The following is a 20,082-nucleotide window of genomic DNA, read 5'->3' on the forward strand; positions in this document are numbered from 1 at the left end:
CACGATCAAATATTAAAAAGAGGTTTAAATTATGTGAAAACGAATTGATTTATTAAGGCTACTGGCCTAATTAGATATCAAAGTCCAACTTACCTCTACTAGTACTCATACCTGCTACTTTATAGCCTACTAACACTTTTGGACTTTTCTGAGGCAAATCTTGTACTAATATTGGACAGTCCAGTGTAAGAAATGATCTAATAAAAGACATCAGAAAACAGAAAAGTCTTCAGCCTTGATTTAACCGATGTGAGAGTTGCAGTCGACCTGCAGTGTTCTGGGAGTTTGTTCCAGATGTATGGAGCATTAAAACTGAATACTGCTTCTCCACGTTTAGTTTTGACTCCCGGGACAGAAAGCAGACTTGAGCCAGACGACCTGAGAGGTGGCTGACAACGTCGCAGACGATCAGAGATGCATTTGGGCTCTAAACATTTCAGTGCTTTATAAACCAACAGTATTTTGAAATGGACAGGGAGGCAGTGTAAAGGCCGCAGAGCTGGACTGATGTGATCCACTTTGTCGGTTCTCAGCGAGGATCACCGTTCTGAATCAGCTGACTCATGAATCTTTTAGGGTGAGCCGTGAAGACACAGTTACAGCAGTCGACTCTGCTGAAGATAAATGCATGGACACGTTTTTCCAAAAGGCTGTCTTTGTTATAGATTTAGCTTCTATCTTTGTCTTGTAGCCGGGAAACACTAGGACCCTGCAGGCACAATTTAGCCAATCAAGGTGAGAGCACCTCAGCTGTTAAAAGGCTGTGGAGCTCAGGTGAGTCAGGCAGTCCTGGAGAAGTGGAAGTGGCTGCCGTTTGCTTTGCATCATTTATTTAGGTTGTTTTGCTTCTTGTATTTTTTAGTTGAGTTAGTAGTGTTATGGTAGTGTTTCATGTTGTTTGTGCTGCAGCTGATGTAAGGCTTGTCGTGGTAGTAGTTTGGCTGTCTGTTTTTCTGTTGGGGGAAAAAGGGGTTTGGTTGTCACAATCGTCGCAGTAAAGATATAAGAGCTTCAATCAGAATGTCTGTCAGATTTCTGTAAGATGGCTAACAACAAATCATTGCTCTGAATGGTGTCTTGTGTCTTGTGCTAATTCTACACTGAATTAGCGTAATTCTGTACACTGATAGATTAAATTCTTGAACACTAAAGCTACTCCTACCTTGTTAAATGAACTCATTGATGCATCTGTGAAAATCTGGACCTCACTGGACACTGTCAATGTCTGAATTGTATGTAAATTGAAAAGAACTCCCCGCATGTTGTTTTTTAATGATGCAAAGTGGTCAGGATCACGTTGCTACTGCTGACAATGGTGCTGTTAGACGTTAATGTCTGATGCTTTATGTGCTCCTGTAAGCTTAGTCTCTCTCCTCTCCTTTTCCTAACACGGTTTGATAGATCCCTGTGTTGCATAATCTCATTGCCTTATTTTGAATATTGTATTTCCACCTTTCTGGGCTTCTTTCTCAATTCCAAATCCACATCATCAGCGATTTCCTTGACATTTAATCCATGAACAAACCTGTTGATGCCAACAGACAAATCCAGAAACTCATAGTCAAAGCCAAATTATCAAACTTGTGTTCTTACTCTTTTCCTTCTCTGCCCACACAGCGCTCTCTCCACTTCCACATGCTAGCATGGCAAAGATTCATCTCCAGCGTGTGCAAAAGAAGTTATGAATTATGTTCTTTAATTATGAAATGTTCTTATTTAGTTTGGTCAAAGATGAAATCTGGTTTAGCTCTCCTTAAATTAAACGGGGCAGCCAAAACATTAAAAATGCACAACTTTTACTTTGAAAGGGAGCTGTCAATGTTTCCATCTTCATTCAGTGCAGCCGTAACACAGTCTCACACTCATCAACATTAGCACAAGTTGTGAACTTAAGCAGTCGCCCTAAACGTGAACAACTGCAGATGAATTATCCTTCATGCACGGACCCCAAATAACAACGCATCCATCAGTAGGAATTCATGTTTGATGAGAGAAACTAACGTGAAACTAAAATGTTGAGAATTTTGGTCACTTTCACTGCAGAAGGACTGAAGAGGAAGTGATGCATGACACTAATCCGCTGTCAAAATGACGTTGATTATATCGTTGACATTGATTAGATCCATAATAATGAGTTTGTTTGCATTATGACGACACAAGTGTTATGTCTACAACAGGGAATATCAATCACATTTTAGGTGGCATTACCTGGAAAAACCAAAAACAATGAATTCATTGTTGAATCTTTATACTTTTTTCTCTGGAAAACTGTACTTTTTATGTTTTATATTATACTTACTTTTTCTGGCTAAGTCTTTGACGTGTAATTCATGCAAGTGAAGATTGGAGAGGAGACACTGATACCATCAAGTCTTTGTGCTGAGTTGCCCTTCAGTCTGGTATGATACCCATTCAGTGTTTCACGTGCATCGTCACAGCATCTAGTCATCAGGAGGTTGTTGCCAGGCCAAAGTGTGTGTGTGAGAGAGAGAGAGTGAGAGAGAGAGTGAGAGAGAGAGTGTGTATCTGATGCTCACACAAATCCTATTACTTCCAGTTCATAGCCCCTTATCCCTGCTCTCCTGAGGGATGAAGAGCGTCTTGTCGTTTATCCGTGCGCTCCCTCCTGACGTGAACGCGTCATCTTCATTGTACAAAATGTGCAGGATATTGTCTGCTCGCTGCACTTTTCCCTCTCTTTGCAGGAGCTCAGTCTAAGTAACACGCTTATTGATTGCTGCAAATAGCCTCCATCTCATCAGCAGGGCAGAACAGAAACCCAGGGAGCCATGCAAGGAAGCTAATTGTATCAGTGCATGCATATAGTTATGCCTGATGACACTTGTACTTTATTTAAATGCCATCACCCATTCAAAAATCAAGAGTGGTATTTAGATGAATCCCATAATCTGTTCAGAGAGCAGCGTTGGAAACTAACTGTGAGAAAAAGTGTGGTTGTTTTCTTCATCTTCCATCTCGTGTGTTTGAGCAGATCACCTCCTGTGGTCAGCTCAGGATGGAATAATATTATTCCATCCATACACATAATATGTGCCAGTACAGTGTGTGTGTGTGTGTGTGTGTGTGTGTGTGTGTGTGTGTAACATAAATGATAAGTAACAAGAGTCTAAACGCACTGAACTCTTTGACACCATTCGTAGGCACAACATTCTGAGCTCAAAACTCCCAAAACAGTTTGCACATTTTGGGGTTTTTGAATAGTTTTTCGTTAGATGTCAAGACATCTGGGTTTAAGACAAACCGAAGAGATTGTAAGATTTTTATGTGTCTTAAAAATGGCTAATGCTAACAAGTAGCTAAATGAGACTATAAAACTTCATCACGCTGACGAGTCCACCTTCACGACTTTGTTGTGTGTACTCACGCTCAAGCATCCGAGATGCAGTTAGTTTATCTGCTGATTGCATTCATGCTTCCAAAATCATCAAAGTGGGGTTCATTTGTATCTTGTTTCTTGCTGAACAAAATGTATAAGTATCATAAACTTGTGTTTGCCACAGAGCTTATTTTCCGCAATTTACAAAATCCAAGGCAGGGTGACTAAACATGCTCATATTATTACTTCTTTATCAATTTCCTTCAGAACAGTTAAGAGAAAAAAAATATTTCAGTGAAGCAGACCTTTGTGCTTTTGTGAGGCGAGGAAATGAAAGAGAATCTTGGTCTGGATCTCCTGGTCCCTGCTACTGGTTCAACACCCCGCAGGCCTTCCTCCCTGTATATCCACTGAAGATGCAGAGAGCAAGTCAAACAGAATAGCCTACAGGAGCAGCTGAGGCTGAAGCATGGGCCAACCCGCTGGGAATCAGATGCAGTGGATTTATGTGTTACGGTGATAGCGAGTGATTCATGGTTATTGTGCTCAAAGAAGAGCAGCCGGTGGGGGCTCGGCCAATAGGACGGCAGTATCTCAAGGTGATTGGAAGGTGTGATTGTAGAGGAGCTAAAAGGCATATAAACACTTTACAGCCCAATCTATGGAGCCAAAGAAGAACCATTTGGTTGACCATGAACCGTATCATCCCGGGTTCCCGGCAACATTGGTCGCATGTCATTCCCCATCTCTCTATCTCCCCCTCACTTCCTGTTCCCTATTATCTATCATTATTATTATTGGAACGGCATGTTGATTCCAACACCCATACTATCATACTATAAATAGAATGCTCCAATCATAGACTGTAGTCAGTGTGATTTTTAGAAATCAACAAGTGACACAAGAGGGTGGGGATAGGTAATAATGATAATAATAATAATAATAATAATAATAATAATAATAATAATAATAATAATAATAATAATAATACATTTTATTTTTATATATAGCTTTTCAAAACTCAAAGACAACATGAATGCTTAAGAAGATATTTTAAGTTGACATAAAAATGGTTGCATTTGACACTAAATGGACCATAATTTACTAAATGAACATCATGCTTCATTGAAGAACACTTGAAACTTGCATTTGAGACCATATTACCTCAGTAAACACAGGTTGTTGTTTTTGCGGTAGCTGGCTCATTTTCTCAGACTTCAATATATGCAGTCTTCGTTTTGCAACCAGAGGAGTCGCCCCCTGGTTGCCATTAGCAAGAATGGAAGTTTAAGGCACTTTCTCATTGGTTTTTGCCTGGTACCAATATACAGTATATGAAATGGATTATTCCAAAAATACCATCCAAGAAGCAAGCCAGCATACTTTTCTGGCTATTTAGACCCAAAATCATTTTCGCAGCAAACTTATGGTCTATAGTCAATTTAATGCATATTGCATGTAACAGTAGAGCAGAATATGTACTAAAAGTAAAAAAAGCAGACAGCATATGAAAGGTTGTAGCCAGTAAAATATTTTACAATTTCTGATGATTATATGTATTTTATTTCATATTGACGGTATTCCAAAAAATGTGCTGAAACTGAACCCTCGTACTCTAATCTGCAAGCAGTTTCAGCTGGTCTCAAAAGAAGCTAGTACGCGCTAATAAGAAAGGTGATAATAGTGTTTTCCACACTCTAATGTTGCATCACTGACAGTGAAAATTAAAATGGGACAATATTATAAACTGGAACTTCTTGTTAAGGCTTTTTCATTGTTTGGTGCCTGATATGACGGTTTTTAAAACATACTTCTTATTTTAATCTTCATAATCAGTCCCCGTGGTGACGGCTACATTCCTTGATGTAATGTTGTATCAGTGATTCTCTTGTCTTAGGTTTCTGAAGGTCACACACACTCGACAAGCTTGCATTATGTCAGAGATGTTTCTGCTAGTGAGTATTCAGGAATCAGCTGCGTTTTTCCAGGAGGGTGTGATGTCACTGGCTGGAAAAGAAAGCCCCCTTCTTTTTCTCGTGGAGGGTGATGATATGATGACTTTGCTCATGAGACAGACTGTATGGTGTGCTGTACGATCAGCATGTGTGAAGTCTGAAAAGGACCCAAAGGAGGAAACTTGACTTCTCTTAAGGTTGTCTGTGGGCATCTCATGATGGGATTATTCGTCAGACTTATGTGCAGTGCGTGTATCAGCGGACCACCAGGCACTTCTGATGAATGAAAGTAATAAGAAACAAAGAAATCCAACTATTACTGTCTGTTTTAACCTTTGATATCCAATAAATATATTCATAATTTAATTCAATTACATCAGTTTAGGGTTAAATGTGGAAAGAAGGTCTGTACTGTGCTACTGCTTCTGGTAAGGGAAATGTGTGTATGGATTGATTTATTGATTGACTAGACGACGTTTATTTTATTTATTCATTATTTCAGGACAATGCACATTGATTAACATATAAAAAACTACACGTAAATGTGCCAGATTATAGCCCAGGGTCTAATTTCCATCTGTAGTCCAAATTAGGCAGGTTGATGTTGATGTAAAAAGAACAGAAGATATCGACAAGCATGCATTATGTCAGAGAACGGGTGACTCATTCATGTGTGACTGTATATTGAGAGGAAGGTACAGACCCGACGACCTCACCCCCGCTGTGAGAGGGTCTCTGATGCAAACAATACTAACTCCTTTTGAATGGTCCCTTTATCCTGTGATGGGAGTAGTCACAGCCATGAGAATGATGTGAATCATATGTATTTTATAGTCCCACACACACACACACACACACACACACACACACACACACACACACACACACACACACACACACACACACATAGTCAGATCTCAACCTGTCTTACTTGATTTTGAACTTTTGAATGACGTCCGTGCCATTTTCCTTACGATGCTGTGACTCTTTCTCTGTCTCATCTCCAGTATTACACTCATTACTCATGTTCTATGTAACAATCTATTTTAGTGTTTCTCCATCTTGTTATGAGTTTGTACCGTGGCATTTTAATAGTGTTACATATTGGTAAAATTAAGAAAGGCTGGAGATTAGAAGCTGATTATTTGTGGAACATAAACTGATTTGTATGGTTTTATTTTGAAAATGAACCATAATATGTTAGGTAGAGCTTTGTCTTTTGTTTTGAAATGGGACTAACATGGGTGATTCATTTATATGACTGTTAAGTAGCTGGCGTTCTCCATTCTGTGCTGCTGTTTTGATTTTGCGATGGTAAACACGGAGCCAGTCACAGATGGCGGCTTACCTTGCCTACCTGTTGAATTCTTCATGACCTGACCCTGACTTTGGTAACACGATGCTATCCAGCCGTCACGAGTTTACCGCTACCAGACCACTGATGGAAAGTTAAAGGCATATTGATTTTCACTGTGTCAGAGAGACGCAAGTTGTCGGCCAATGGGAATCACCCAGAGCTGGCATGAATGGGCGAAGTGACGAACATGTGCTGTCTGAGGGGCAGAAAGGGTGGGAAAAAGAGAAGAGGGCTCCAGCTGCATGTTTGGGGGACCACTGCACAACAAGTTGTATAGAATAGGGTCTGTATGCCACTATCACATTTTGTGTGCACAGCTTCTTGTTTTCTCCACTGAAGGGGCACACTAGATGGCACTTTATTTTAGGGTGCTTCCAGGAGGGCACTTTGTCGTGTTTCCTCCACTGGAAGAGCACCCTAGAAGGCATTTTATCATGTTTAAGGACACCCTAGAATGTACTTAATCATGTTTTCTCCACTGGAATAACACCAGAGGGCATTTTATCATGTTTAAGGACACCCTAGAATGTACTTAATCATGTTTTCTCCACTGGAATAACACCCTAGAGGGCATTTTATCATGTTTAAGGACACCCTAGAATGTACTTAATCATGTTTTCTCCACTGGAATAACACCAGAGGGCATTTTATCATGTTTAAGGACACCCTAGAATGTACTTAATCATGTTTTCTCCACTGGAATAACACCCTAGAGGGCATTTTATCATGTTTAAGGACACCCTAGAATGTACTTAATCATGTTTTCTCCACTGGAATAACACCCTAGAGGGCATTTTATCATGTTTAAGGACACCCTAGAATGTACTTAATCATGTTTTCTCCACTGGAATAACACCCTAGAGGGCATTTTATCATGTTTAAGGACACCCTAGAATGTACTTAATCATGTTTTCTCCACTGGAATAACACCCTAGAGGGCATTTTATCATGTTTAAGGACACCCTAGAATGTACTTAATCATGTTTTCTCCACTGGAATAACACCCTAGAGGGCATTTTATCATGTTTAAGGATGCTTACAGGAGGGCACTTTGTCATGTTTTTTCCACTGGAAGAGCACAGATGGCACTAAATCATGTTTTATTTAACACAGACACATCCAATAGGGCACTTAATTGTATTTTCTACACTTGAAAATCACCACAGAGGGCACTTCATCATGTTTAAGGACACCCTAAAATGCACTTTGTCATGTTTTCTCCACTGTAACGGCACCCTGGTGGGCCCTTTATAAGGTTGTTTCTACCTTCGGGGCATCCAAGAAGACAATTCACCCCCAAATTCACCAGTGCTGCTCCCGATTCTTCACACTCACGCCCTCAAGAAGAAAAGAAACATCCACATAAGACTCTTTTAGAGTAAATGGTTACAGTATTATAATGGATATTAAGAAAGTAACACACTCAACTGCCAGCTTAAACTAATACAGTCCAATACAACAATCCTGTTATAACCCCTTTATGAAGGTTATACTGTTTGGTTTGGACATTATTTTAGAGAGGTGATGATTCAACTTTATGATAATTTGGAGGGTACAGTTTTTGTTACTGAATTGTTAAACAGATGTTTCTATTATTCAGTTTGCCCCATGTATACCAATAAGGACTGGTTAAATCATAGATGTGATACAGTTCAACAACACCACAACTACATCTATACATAACAAGTGATGGAGGGATATTCTATTACTTTTGATTCCACTATTAAGGCAAGAGTGGAAGTAAAGTCAAGGCAGTAAAAGTGGAAGAGAAACTTTGAACTCTCCGGACTGGCAACCGAAAAACTTTCGAGTTTGTGCGTCACAAGCAGACTTCACTCCCACGTAAAGAGCTAACATCCTGCAACTGTTATCCAATCCTATGATGTAGGTATATTTAGATTAACTATTTATAACATCATAAACTCTTTAACTTACAGACATGAAATGCATGCTATTGTCTTGAAAAAGTCACCCAGGGGGAAACAAGGTGCATTTCATGTGCTGTCTGGGAGCTGCTTTGAAACACAAAACAAAAAGAAAGCTTGTGTGATATGATAATGTGCAGCTCAAACCTGTTCTGATAAAACAAAAGAAAACAGTCAGCGGCGAAGGCAGCAGTGATGCTGAGAGTGAGAGCGCGAGGCCATGAGAAGTGCTGATGCCTGGAGATTGGATTGGGTGAATTAACAAGGGAAACATGGTGATAAATGCTATCTGCTCCCACCGTGTTGTGTCTCGTCTAAGTCAAAGTGTTCTCGTTTCTGTCGTACTGTGAGTTACTCATGGATGCCGTTTCTCTCACCTTTTTGTGGCCTTTGTTTCCAAGCAGTCCCTTTTTTCATTTGTAGAACAACTGCAGGTGCAGCATCCTGCCACCTCACGTCCCCTACAGTAGGTCAGCTGTCCTGGCACAGGCCATTATGGTGCTCTCATCTTTTGTTACGACTCTGCTCTACTGCTGGTTGACTTCTGTGTCCCTGTGTGAGCTGTCTTTATGTTATCATCACAAGTCCGACAACCAACGCTGGTGTTTTATCTTGAGTTTTAGTTTGAATCATTGCATGTTGCTCTTTTCTTCGTCTGTTCATCTGTATTATAGCCACTGCTGGTCTTGTATAGTTCCTTCATTTCATTTCAAACAAAATGGAAACATAAAACACAGAATTTTCTTTCCATAGTTTTCTGGAAGTTGAATTACATTTCATTAATTGGCCTGGGGTCGCCCATAAAGTTGGAATATTTTGCAAATGTCTTGTCTTTTATTGTGCAAAACAAATGTTATGCATGAATTCATCCAATCCAACTTTATTTATAAAGCACTTCAAAAACAACACACAGTTGACCAAAGTGCAGTACAGAAAGTATTTTCACAACTATAAAATGTGTAAAATCACAATGAATGACTTGAATGGTCATACCATCATAGTGCTGACTCACACACAGACTCGCGAGCTGAAGCCAGTGTCGCGGCGGGTAATGACCCGTCCCATTGATCCTGTGGTAGTACAGAAGTACAATTGCATGGTAATGATGTCTCATTTAGCAACTTGTTAGCAGCTGCTTTTTTAAGACACTTAACATTTAAAAATTCCCAAGAGGGGAATACTGTATGTACTATGAAATGTATATTAATATGGAAAGCACTCATCATTTGCTCTGACATTGACATGAGAAGTGTGAGCCACAGTATATTCTTATGATCATTTTGTGAATTTTAGATCATACGGAGGATCGATAAACTAAAATACTGAATTGTTTTGCAGGGCTAGGGCTGCAGGATCATTTTCAGCAACATAATGACAGTAATGTGGCTCACTTGTGGCGCTGGCAGGTCGAGATGCTTTCTCAAAGAAGCAAAGCCTCCTCTCCTCTGTCACTAGGAACTGTCCTGTGACACAAGGCCATAAACTAGTCATGAGTACATCACAGCGCTATCACCAGACCTGGGCGTGCGCTCTCTTTATGGTCACTTTCATCGCCCTTTGGCTGCATGAGGGGTTAAATGTATGAAATTCCATCCATTCGGTGAGGAGGGGTGTGAGCGGTTAAAACCCACTTTGTTTTAATCTCATACTTGTAAAAAAACGCTCTGAAACAAAACATGAAAATGTTTCCAGATCAACATGATACTCTAATGGGTTGTTGGTCATCGAGCTACAATAAAGCTGTCCGTTCCTTAAGAGTCGCCAACGACCAGCTAACAACGCTGATGTCATGTTAATGTAATTACATTAAAGTGGAACAAAAACTCTGTCACGCCTATGACTGGTATATTTATTTATGGCGTTTTCTTCCATGCCATGAAAATGCTAAGTAAGCAGACTCGGCCCTACACGCTCATGAATGGCTGCACTGTTCCAGAGTCAGTGGTTCCTCTGCCTTTACGAAGATGAACTTACAGCTTACGACATATCACAACATACAGTCAGCAGAATTTCATTTAGAACAGAAAAATAAATCAGAAATTCATGTCATTTTTTCCTCTAATTTGTCAAAAAGCAATGACATATTCTGCACAGCAAGAGTCATCTACAGTTTGTCTGTCTTCACAGAGAGTCATTCTGCATCCACACAGCGGATGTATTTACATAGCAGACGGTGGCTTCGCACAAAATACTCACTTTAGCTGTAAATATTCTACAGCGGTGTTCCTCGTTAATGCTCTTTCTTGTTAACGTGCCACAGTTGGGCAAGTGGGTCAGAAACCTACTGTCCAAAGTCAATACTTGCCGTATACAAATAGTTTGATTTATTAGTGTTTGTCAAATAACAACAAATAACAATGGTTAATTGTAATGTTTTATCCACCTTGCTTTCAATTTGAAATACATAGTTCCACCCACATTCTGTCTGACGCCACCAAAGTTACTTTAGTTTATTTCATTTAAAAACAACAAATGATGCACAGTGGTAAATCAACAATACAATAAGAAGGCTTATTCCTATACTCCCATAATCAGAAACATACGTTTAATTCTTTTTGCTTGATTGAGCAAGTAAGTTGCTAGATTTGCTAGCCTGACGTGACATTTTGCTTGGCCCCGGCAAACGGGCGTTCCTTGTTGTCGAGCCCTGAATACAGCCTCCCAGCCCTCAGCCGAGTAAACAAAAGAGCTCACATTTCCTGTAGCCTCAGCTTGTCAATGTTACCATTGATAAGCTGTGCATGTGACCGATGCATATTTACAAAGAAGTGTGCAAATGTGTGGATGAGACCTTTAAAATGCTGCATAACCCTTGCATTATAGAGATTGTACAAACAAATAACTGAGAAGAAGAAGTGTCTGAATAAAAGGAATAGAGGTGTTATTGTATGTCATTGAACCTGGCTACTCCAAGGCCCCAGCTTGTTAGGGGGATTCTGATTACCGTAATCCCACGGTGATTTGAAGCAGATTTAGATGTAGGCTACTAAGGTCACACTGGCAGCATGCTGATAACTTTGAAAGGCAATCCAAATCTGTGTCCAAGTCCGACTGATTCAGTTCTGTTAGTCATCACACTGAAGGAGAGATAATCTCGGTTAGGAGGGTGTTGAGGAAGAACTGGTTGAACTTCACTAATTTTAACGTTGTGCGAGTCTAGCTTTGGAAATTTGTCAAGAACTATATGTCATATGTTGGTCGTACAGGGGAAGCAAGAATGTGATGTGACAGCAGATAACTACAAGAATGCATCATAAGCGTGATTAGGCTTACGGGGGCATTCGTACAGGATTAGCTCGCTTGAATATTTCCCTCACGTGCATCAAATATGTTTTAACTCCCATCAGGTCTACATACAAGTCGTCTTACTCTCAGAAGCCTGTAATCTGGCTCAGTGCATTGAGAGGAATCATCCATTCTCCAGCACTCGGGGTTTGAAATGTCAGCTTGAGTTCATGCATGGATACTAAATGTCATAACAAATCATTAAGTCATGCCTACACACGAGACAAATGATCATTTAACAGCACAAATCTATCTACTGTATCTATCTTTCTCTGAAATGGGGACAAAGATATGCAAAACAACCATAAAGAGATATGAAACTTCTACAAAGATTGAAAACAGCCGTAAAGTGATACAATATAACCAAAACAGATGCAAAATAACTACACAGAAATGCAATATGACAACAGAGATGTAAAATTACCAAAAAGACAACAAAGACATGCAAGATGACTATACGGAGATGCAAAACAACCAAAAAGAGATGTAAAATGACTACAAAAATATGTAGAATTAGCCACAAAAACCCCCACACAAAATGAAAACAGACATTCAAAAATGTCTACAATTACATGCAAAATGACCAGAAATATTTCTCTTTGAATGTGTGGGTCGTTGTGATGTAGGAGGGGTGGGGGACATTTACAGGGACCCATTGTCTCGTAATCCGTCCACTATTGTTGACCTGTGACTTCCAACCTGAGCATTCAAAGTGGGCAGCAAGAGAACGTCTAAGGGCAGTTTGGGGTGGTGGTAAATGTTCCCTCCAACCCCTTCTTTAGTCAAAGCCCCCCGATGGAAATGATAGGATTGATAGGCCCGACGGCTGCCAAGATAATGGCTACAGACGAGTAACAGAAAACCCTTGACAGTGTAAACACACGGCTGCTAACCAAACCGGTGCTGCGTTTGGGCCGGAGCCGCATTGACTGGTGTAATCTGCTGTGTAAATCTGCAGCTTGGCCCTGTCTGGCTGCTGTCGGGGTTCTGTGCACTTGGACAAAAGGGACGGACACCTTGCCCACCGACAAAGGGCCGGGCCCTAATCAGAGTGGACAAGGCTTGCTGATGGAGCCTTTTTGAGCAATTGAACTTGGTCAATGAATCTTAGAGGACCTAATGAAACATAAGGGACAGGCCGTTTGACTCCCACAGCGGGGGCAGCACCAAAGTGTCCTGCTTCTGCCTTGTCAGCCTCAGAACTGAAGTTGTGCTTTGACCCAAAGTGACCTTTATGAAAGCATGTCTGTGCTGGACCTGAGAAGATCTCTGATGATGTTGACCTTGTGGGCCACATACATGTTGTAGATGAGGTGCATTTCATTGTCATTGCGGAATTCAGTTTGGGCCTTTGAAGGAAAACTTAGTTTGATGTGGCGCCATTCTGTTGTTTTGTTTTCGTCCTGGAACGTCGTGGAAAAAGGAGAACAGGCCTGAGTGTGTCTCCGGAGCAAACAGTTTGGGATGGAGGACACGCTGTTCTTCTTTGAACGTTTGAGGAAGGAGACTGGGTTCCTTTTAGAAAGCCCTCGGGAATGTGTATGAGAAAACCTGTGTGGGCCACTGGAATCAAAGAGAAGGAGTACAGCACGAGTGCAGAGACTTCACCGCGGGAGGGAGGAACTGGTCTTTGTGATTAGAAATGCCATGGAAAAAGTGTGCATTGTTCACAGCCTCGCACATTTTTTTGTTCTTCTGGTCCTGTGATTCACCTACAAGGTCTTGGGTTCACTGGCCCCCTTTGAGCTGGTGGCCCCAGATGCCCACACAAGTCCATGACACTATTTCATTTACGCCAAGCGGTGCTGCAACCAAACAGCTCTGCTGTTCTCACATTGCTTATTGTGCCAACACTAGTTGGCAAGTGTGAACAGTTATAAAACGTTTGTAGAATGGTAATGACACTCAAGCTTTGCAAGATCTGACTGGAACTGTGTTTGATCATTTGGTCACCTAAAATCTACAGTGCTTAAATATTCATTTTGACATATTTTTGTAAAATATGGTAAACATTATAACTCTACTGACTGTATCATATAATAAAAATGTAAAATGTTAATATAGCAGACGTCTAAGTCTATGTCGAATGAAGCGAGCTGCATCTAATCTGTCTAAAGTTTATAAAGTGGAACAAAATTACACTTAATGCTGGACATTTTTCATCAAACACCTTTCTACCAAATCTTGAGGTGATGTGGCTCTGTTCAAAGCTTACTGCACACCACTCTATACTGCCCATCTCTGGTCTTCTTACAAAAAAAAATAAATTCAGCATGCAGAAGTTACAAGTTGCCTACATTGATGCAATGAGAATTGTACTCAAGGTTCCTAGAGGAGGGAGTGCTAGTCAGATGTTTGTATCTGTGGGAGTTATAGCACACTGAAAGCACTTTTAAGAAATTTGATGTTTATGTTTATGCAATGTCTGGATGAGTCCACCAACAGTATCATGGTGGCACTCTCAAATCCCTTTGTGAGCTGCTCCAGGTACACATCCAGACTGAGAGTGCATTGGCTGAAATGTCTGTATGTATTTTAATTCTTGTATTTGTTTTTCTTCTTGTTTGTTTGCTTGTCTTGTTTTGCTTGTTTTTATCTGTCCTGTCTTGTGTGGCTTTTGGACATGAGTCTGGCAAATGAACTGAATTGAATTGAGGCATCCTCTGAAAGGGAATATAAAAGGGTCCATGTATAATCTTTATTTATTTCTCTATACTTTAGTATATCCTAGCCCATTTACTTCATTGTTTGGTTTAATTGAATGCTATTTTATTTTTTTACTTGTTTTTGTCGTTGCCCTTTGTGTTGGTATGTATGTTATATGTGTTCCTTTTATTTCCTTTGGTCAATCAATACAAATTTGAGTAATCATAAAAAGCAGAGGTCTATTTAAATTAAGATTGAAAACAACAACCACAAATATAAATATATGTCAATGACATTAGAGATAATTATAAGTATAAACGTCATAAAAAAGGAATAAGAAAAATTCTAAATATGCTACATATGCAAAGAATATAAAATTTACCCTTTTGCCTTTTGCACGGTTTGTCCCTCGCGAGGTAACATAGTTAGTCACAGAGTTGTTTCCATGGAGACTGAAGTATCTTCTATGGTGAGGGTGGACGAAGCCGTTCAGTTTAGAGGTTCAGTTCGTGTAAATCCGTTCCTTATCGTTCAGTTCCTTCCTGAAGGTCGTTCTAAACGACACACCTCGAATTCTGTGAACCTTATTTTGAAATGTTGAAATGTTCCCTTAAACCGCGTATCATTCAGATAAACAGCAAGCGTGGCCATTGCGGATAATAACAGCAACCCGAGAAAACTTTTCTGAAGAGAAATGGTGGTAAATAATTGTAAAAAATAATATGAAACGGCACATTGAGACGCTGACGTTTTAAAATGGACGCTAATGAGACGTATGGCCCATTTATTCTTGAGCTAAATAACGAAGTCAGCTGTGTTGCTGATGAAACTAAAGAGGGGCAGGAGAGTTGTCCAGCTCACGAAGAGACGGTAAGCAAGTCTCCTGTGTAATGTTTAATGTTGAATGCTACTAGGCCAGAACACTGACACGACGAAGGAAATGATTAAAGTAACACCTGTTAATTGGACAGGTGATATTGACAGGAAGCTAAATGTAGCTAATAGCGGCTAGCTAACTATATTAGCTACTTGCTTTCTCAACTTTTAGATGCTAGCTTGAGTGGTGGGTTTTTAACATTTCCTTTAAACACTTGAAATGATGAAGCCATTTGCCCAATATAGACAGTACGTAATGTAAACCCTGCTTTAGTATTTGAATTTGACCCCTTTACTCATGATTTCATAAAACGTGTAGACTCATTTATTTATTTATTTTTTCACAAAATGAACCCAAACACTGACAGCGAGGAATAACTTTGGTAGATAATAATGAGAATATATAATAAAGATATAAAATACAATTAAGTATTCTCTGTCTAATTTCCTGCAAGTCTTTTTTTTTTCTAAACTGTTATTGCTTTCTCATACAATCAATCAGTTGGTGACGTTGTCACCACAAACTTAGTAAAAAAAGACACAATTTGGATGTTGATCCCATCACACAACTAACAAGAACCAACTCTCCTGACAACAGGACTCTGACGACATTCCACCGTCTGTGCTCAGCTACATAGAAATCTCAAAAAGCAGAGCAGCAGCTTGTGAGAAGCTCATCCTTGAGGAACTTGAAGGTATGTACTGCACAGAGACATAATCCCAAACATGTGTATTCATGTCATGAATATATATGTAAAGACTTATAATGAATTACTCATATAATAAGTCTATGGAGGGAATTAGAGTCCATGTCAGGCCCCAGGACCCGGTTACAAACAATGAACAACGTGGCATTAACAGTTAATATTGTGGTTACAGTAACTGCTGATACTATAGTATTGCTCCCTTCTGTGGTGATACAACATTTGCCCACAAGAGGTCAGTGTTAACTCACTTTTGATTTCATGAACAGCTGTTAGTGAGGTAGATTATTGATGAAGGTGTGCATAATCCTGGTTTGTCCACATATAATAGAGCCTTTAAATAGTTCAATGAATATTTCCTTAAATTAATTCTGTCAGTGGTTAAAACTTTGATGGTTGTGAAGCGTTTTGGCAACATGTCTGACATGACATAAAAATGCATATTCTTTGAGCTAATGGAAATTCTCTAATTCACATTCTGAATTAATCATTTTGAAAGATCATAACTGTTCACCACCAGTCTAATTTGGACCAAATTTGGTTGAATGGCGTACAGTATATTCCTGCTGACTTGCTCCAGTGCTGCCCCTGTCATTCATGTGAGATGATGCAGTATTCATTTCTCGATGCATTATTTTTGAGGCAGTTTAATCGGAGGTTAAGTAGTTTATTCCCTTACAAGTTTCCTTGGTGTTTGGTGCATACATTAAAGATATTAAGAAGAAACAAAAAGTCAAGAACATAAACAAATTACAAAATATATCTGAAAAATATACTTAACAAATATGTGCAGTATAACTGTACAATGTTCAGTATACATACTGATATTATTATTATTATTATTATATTATTATTATACTATATTATTTTATATATGTAAATAACTGTAGTCCCTGCCTGGTGCATGGGTTTTCATTCTCACTTGCATAATTACTCACTTACGTGTTTGTACTCGTCACAGATGAATATATGGAGAGTGAGACAGATTTGGCTTTGGAATACAAGACAGAGAGACAGACACGACACTGTGAGGAGATAAAGGAGGAGCAAAAGAGACAACGAGAAAGAGACTTCCAGGAGGAGCTGAAAAAGATAAAGGAGGCAGAGAAGGTCAGTCACTGGAGTTCCTTTACTCCACTTGATTACTTATCATAATAATCCTTATTATAGCAAATGTAGGCTTTGGTAAGTATTTCATGTGCAAACATTTGTAATTCTCCATTGTGTCGGGATTGATCTCATATATGTCTTACAGAAAAATATATTCATAGAACCTAGTAGTTCAGATGTGTATAATGATGATTAGGAAAACAGGCAACCTGAGTACCATGCTGTAGTGAGAGGGCATCAGGTTTTTGTTTCTTTATTGTTGTATCCAGCTCCGCCAGGAGGAGGTGGAGTTGACGTGGAAGAGGGCTCAGGAAAAACTTGATCATGAGATGCTGCTTCATCAGGTAGGCCTGAATCCTCTCTTGTGTAAACACTGATAAGTGAATTACTCACTGGGACATTTGCTCTTAATAATCTTTATATTTATTTGTATCATCATTTCTAAAACGGTGAGGGTATGTGGCAAAACATCTTTAAGGTGTTTTCCCACTCAAATCAGAGGTTAACTAACCTCAAATACCAGATAATTTGATATATTAGCTCCATATTCCTCTTTAGGTGCTCAGGCTTTGCGGTTTATATCGTGATTTATGTTTGCTTTATGTAATTGCAATTAAATGTTTCTAATGAAATGGGACAACTGTCTTTGATGTAACTCTTGTGATGATATTTACCAATTAGGAACAGTTCAGAAACTTACGGAGACAAGTGGAGGAAGAGAGGAGGATGATGGGAGAGGAGCAGAAGAAGATGAGGGATGAGGAGCAGAAGAGGAGGAAGGAAGAGGAGCAGAAGAGGATGAGGGACGAGGAGGACAAGAGGAAAAGGGACGAGGAGGACAAGAGGAAGAGGGAAGAGGAGCAGAAGAGGATGAGGGATGAGGAGGACAAGAGGAAGAAGGAAGAGGAGCAGAAGAGGATGAGGGACGAGGAGGACAAGAGGATAAGGGATGAGGAGGACAAGAGGAAGAGGGACGACGAGCAGAAGAGGATCAGGGACGAGGAGGACAAGAGGAAGAGGGAAGAGGAGCAGAAGAGGAAGAGGGATGAGGAGGACAAGAGGAAGAAGGAAGAGGAGCGGAAGAGGGATGAGGAGGACAAGAGGAAGAGGGAAGAGGAGCAGAAGAGGATGAGGGATGAGGAGGACAAGAGGAAGAAGGAAGAGGAGGACAAGAGTATGAGGGATGAGGAGGACAAGAGGAAGAAGGAAGAGGAGCAGAAGAGGATGAGGGATGAGGAGGACAAGAGGAAGAAGGAAGAGGAGCAGAAGAGGATGAGGGATGAGGAGGAGCAGAAGAGGATGAGGGACGAGGAGGACAAGAGGAAGAAGGAAGAGGAGGACAAGAGTATGAGGGATGAGGATGACAAGAGGAAGAAGGAAGAGGAGCAGAAGAGTATGAGGGATGAGGATGACAAGAGGAAGAAGGAAGAGGAGCAGATGAGGGATGAGGAGGAGCAGAAGAGGATGAGGGACGAGGAGGACAAGAGGAAGAAGGAAGAGGAGGACAAGAGTATGAGGGATGAGGATGACAAGAGGAAGAAGGAAGAGGAGCAGAAGAGGATGAGGGATGAGGAGGACAAGAGGAAGAAGGAAGAGGAGCAGAAGAGGATGAGGGATGAGGAGGAGCAGAAGAGGATGAGGGACGAGGAGGACAAGAGGAAGAGGGAAGAGGAGACACATATGATAGAGACGGGTATACCACAACAACATGACCCAGAGGAGAACATTCGTCAGACCTCCGTAGATGAAACTGTGGACTGCAGAAATCAAGGAACAAGGCCGTCCACTGTGTCTGTTTCTCATGTGGACCTCCCAGAACACACAGAGAAGAGGAGGCAGGCGTGGATGAAGGACTGCATCCCCTGGTCTAAACTCAGATCAGAACAAAACAGGAGGAAGCAAATAGAGTGCATCAGGAGTGGGAGAGGGCTGAGAGTAGCTGCCGGGGCCAGCAGTCTGCCACCCCTCTGCCTAGATTCTCAGCTTCAGTCCACAGACGAGAAATCCCTGCAAGAGGTAGGATTTGTATAATAACTAAAAAACAAAACAAAAGTGTAAAACACAACTCCGCCCGCACCGGTTCATCTTTCCCAGAATGAGGGAATAAATTACTATAACACAAATGCTTATTTTTAAAAGAAAAATAGATATTTATATAACTGTACAGTTATTCTAGCACGGATTTCAAGGTGGCAAACCCCCCGGTCTGAAAAGTGAAGCCAAAATGCAAGTGCCATGAACTTGCATTCTTATTAATGGCCATCAGGAGGTGAGTTTGATTACAGAAAGACGTCTGATTGCATTGCAAGTGTGAGAAAATGAGCCTAGTGTATTTATTATCTCAGTAAACATGAGTTTATGGTTTCAGTCTCTAGTTTAAACTCTTTTTCAATCCAGCATGCTGTTCATTTAGTAAATTATGGTCCATTTAGAATCAAACAGACAATAAAGCAGGGGATGATTTAGAGGGGAGCTTGCTCCGTTGTCCAGTCGGATAGTTGTCTGTGTTTTCTTCTTTAACCTTCTTTAACCCTTTCACTTTCAGTTCATGAAAGTTAATAGTGACATTCTGATGCCTAAAAATGTCTTGTTCAGGGTTCGCCTTCCATCCATTTCTTATATACAGTTCATGATTTCTATCAGGGGACACAGGTGAGTGAAGAAAAGATAATATTTGATTATAACACATATTTTTATAACACATAATAAATAATCTTGACGGAGCCGTTGGAGCTTAGACTCTTTGAGACTGGTAGACTGAAGAGGCTGATGAAATGATGGATGTGATGTATCTGGGAAGAATGGGGCATTGATGGGGAGGTGTGGAGAGGAGCGATGAGCAACATTATGAAGCCAGAGAACAAATATTATTTAAAGGAGACAGCAG

At 40.3% G+C, this 20,082-nt stretch overlaps 1 protein-coding gene across 1 annotated transcript in view; it reads left to right on the forward strand.

The window, feature by feature from the left end:
* Nucleotides 1-14,976: 14,976 nt before the first annotated feature.
* The window catches only part of lrriq1 (leucine-rich repeats and IQ motif containing 1), a 37,055-nt gene continuing 31,949 nt past the window's right edge, over nt 14,977-20,082 (forward strand). Inside the window, exons 1-6 of the mRNA XM_084017885.1 lie at nt 14,977-15,375; nt 15,980-16,076; nt 17,047-17,195; nt 17,465-17,539; nt 17,877-18,614; nt 18,657-19,211. Coding sequence (XP_083874011.1) covers nt 15,262-15,375; nt 15,980-16,076; nt 17,047-17,195; nt 17,465-17,539; nt 17,877-18,614; nt 18,657-19,211 — 1,728 coding nt within the window. The 5' untranslated portion in view covers nt 14,977-15,261. The remainder of the gene's footprint in view (nt 15,376-15,979; nt 16,077-17,046; nt 17,196-17,464; nt 17,540-17,876; nt 18,615-18,656; nt 19,212-20,082) is intronic.

Source organism: Eutrigla gurnardus (genome assembly GCF_963514095.1).
Source record: "Eutrigla gurnardus genome assembly, chromosome: 9".
NCBI lineage: Eukaryota > Metazoa > Chordata > Actinopteri > Perciformes > Triglidae > Eutrigla > Eutrigla gurnardus.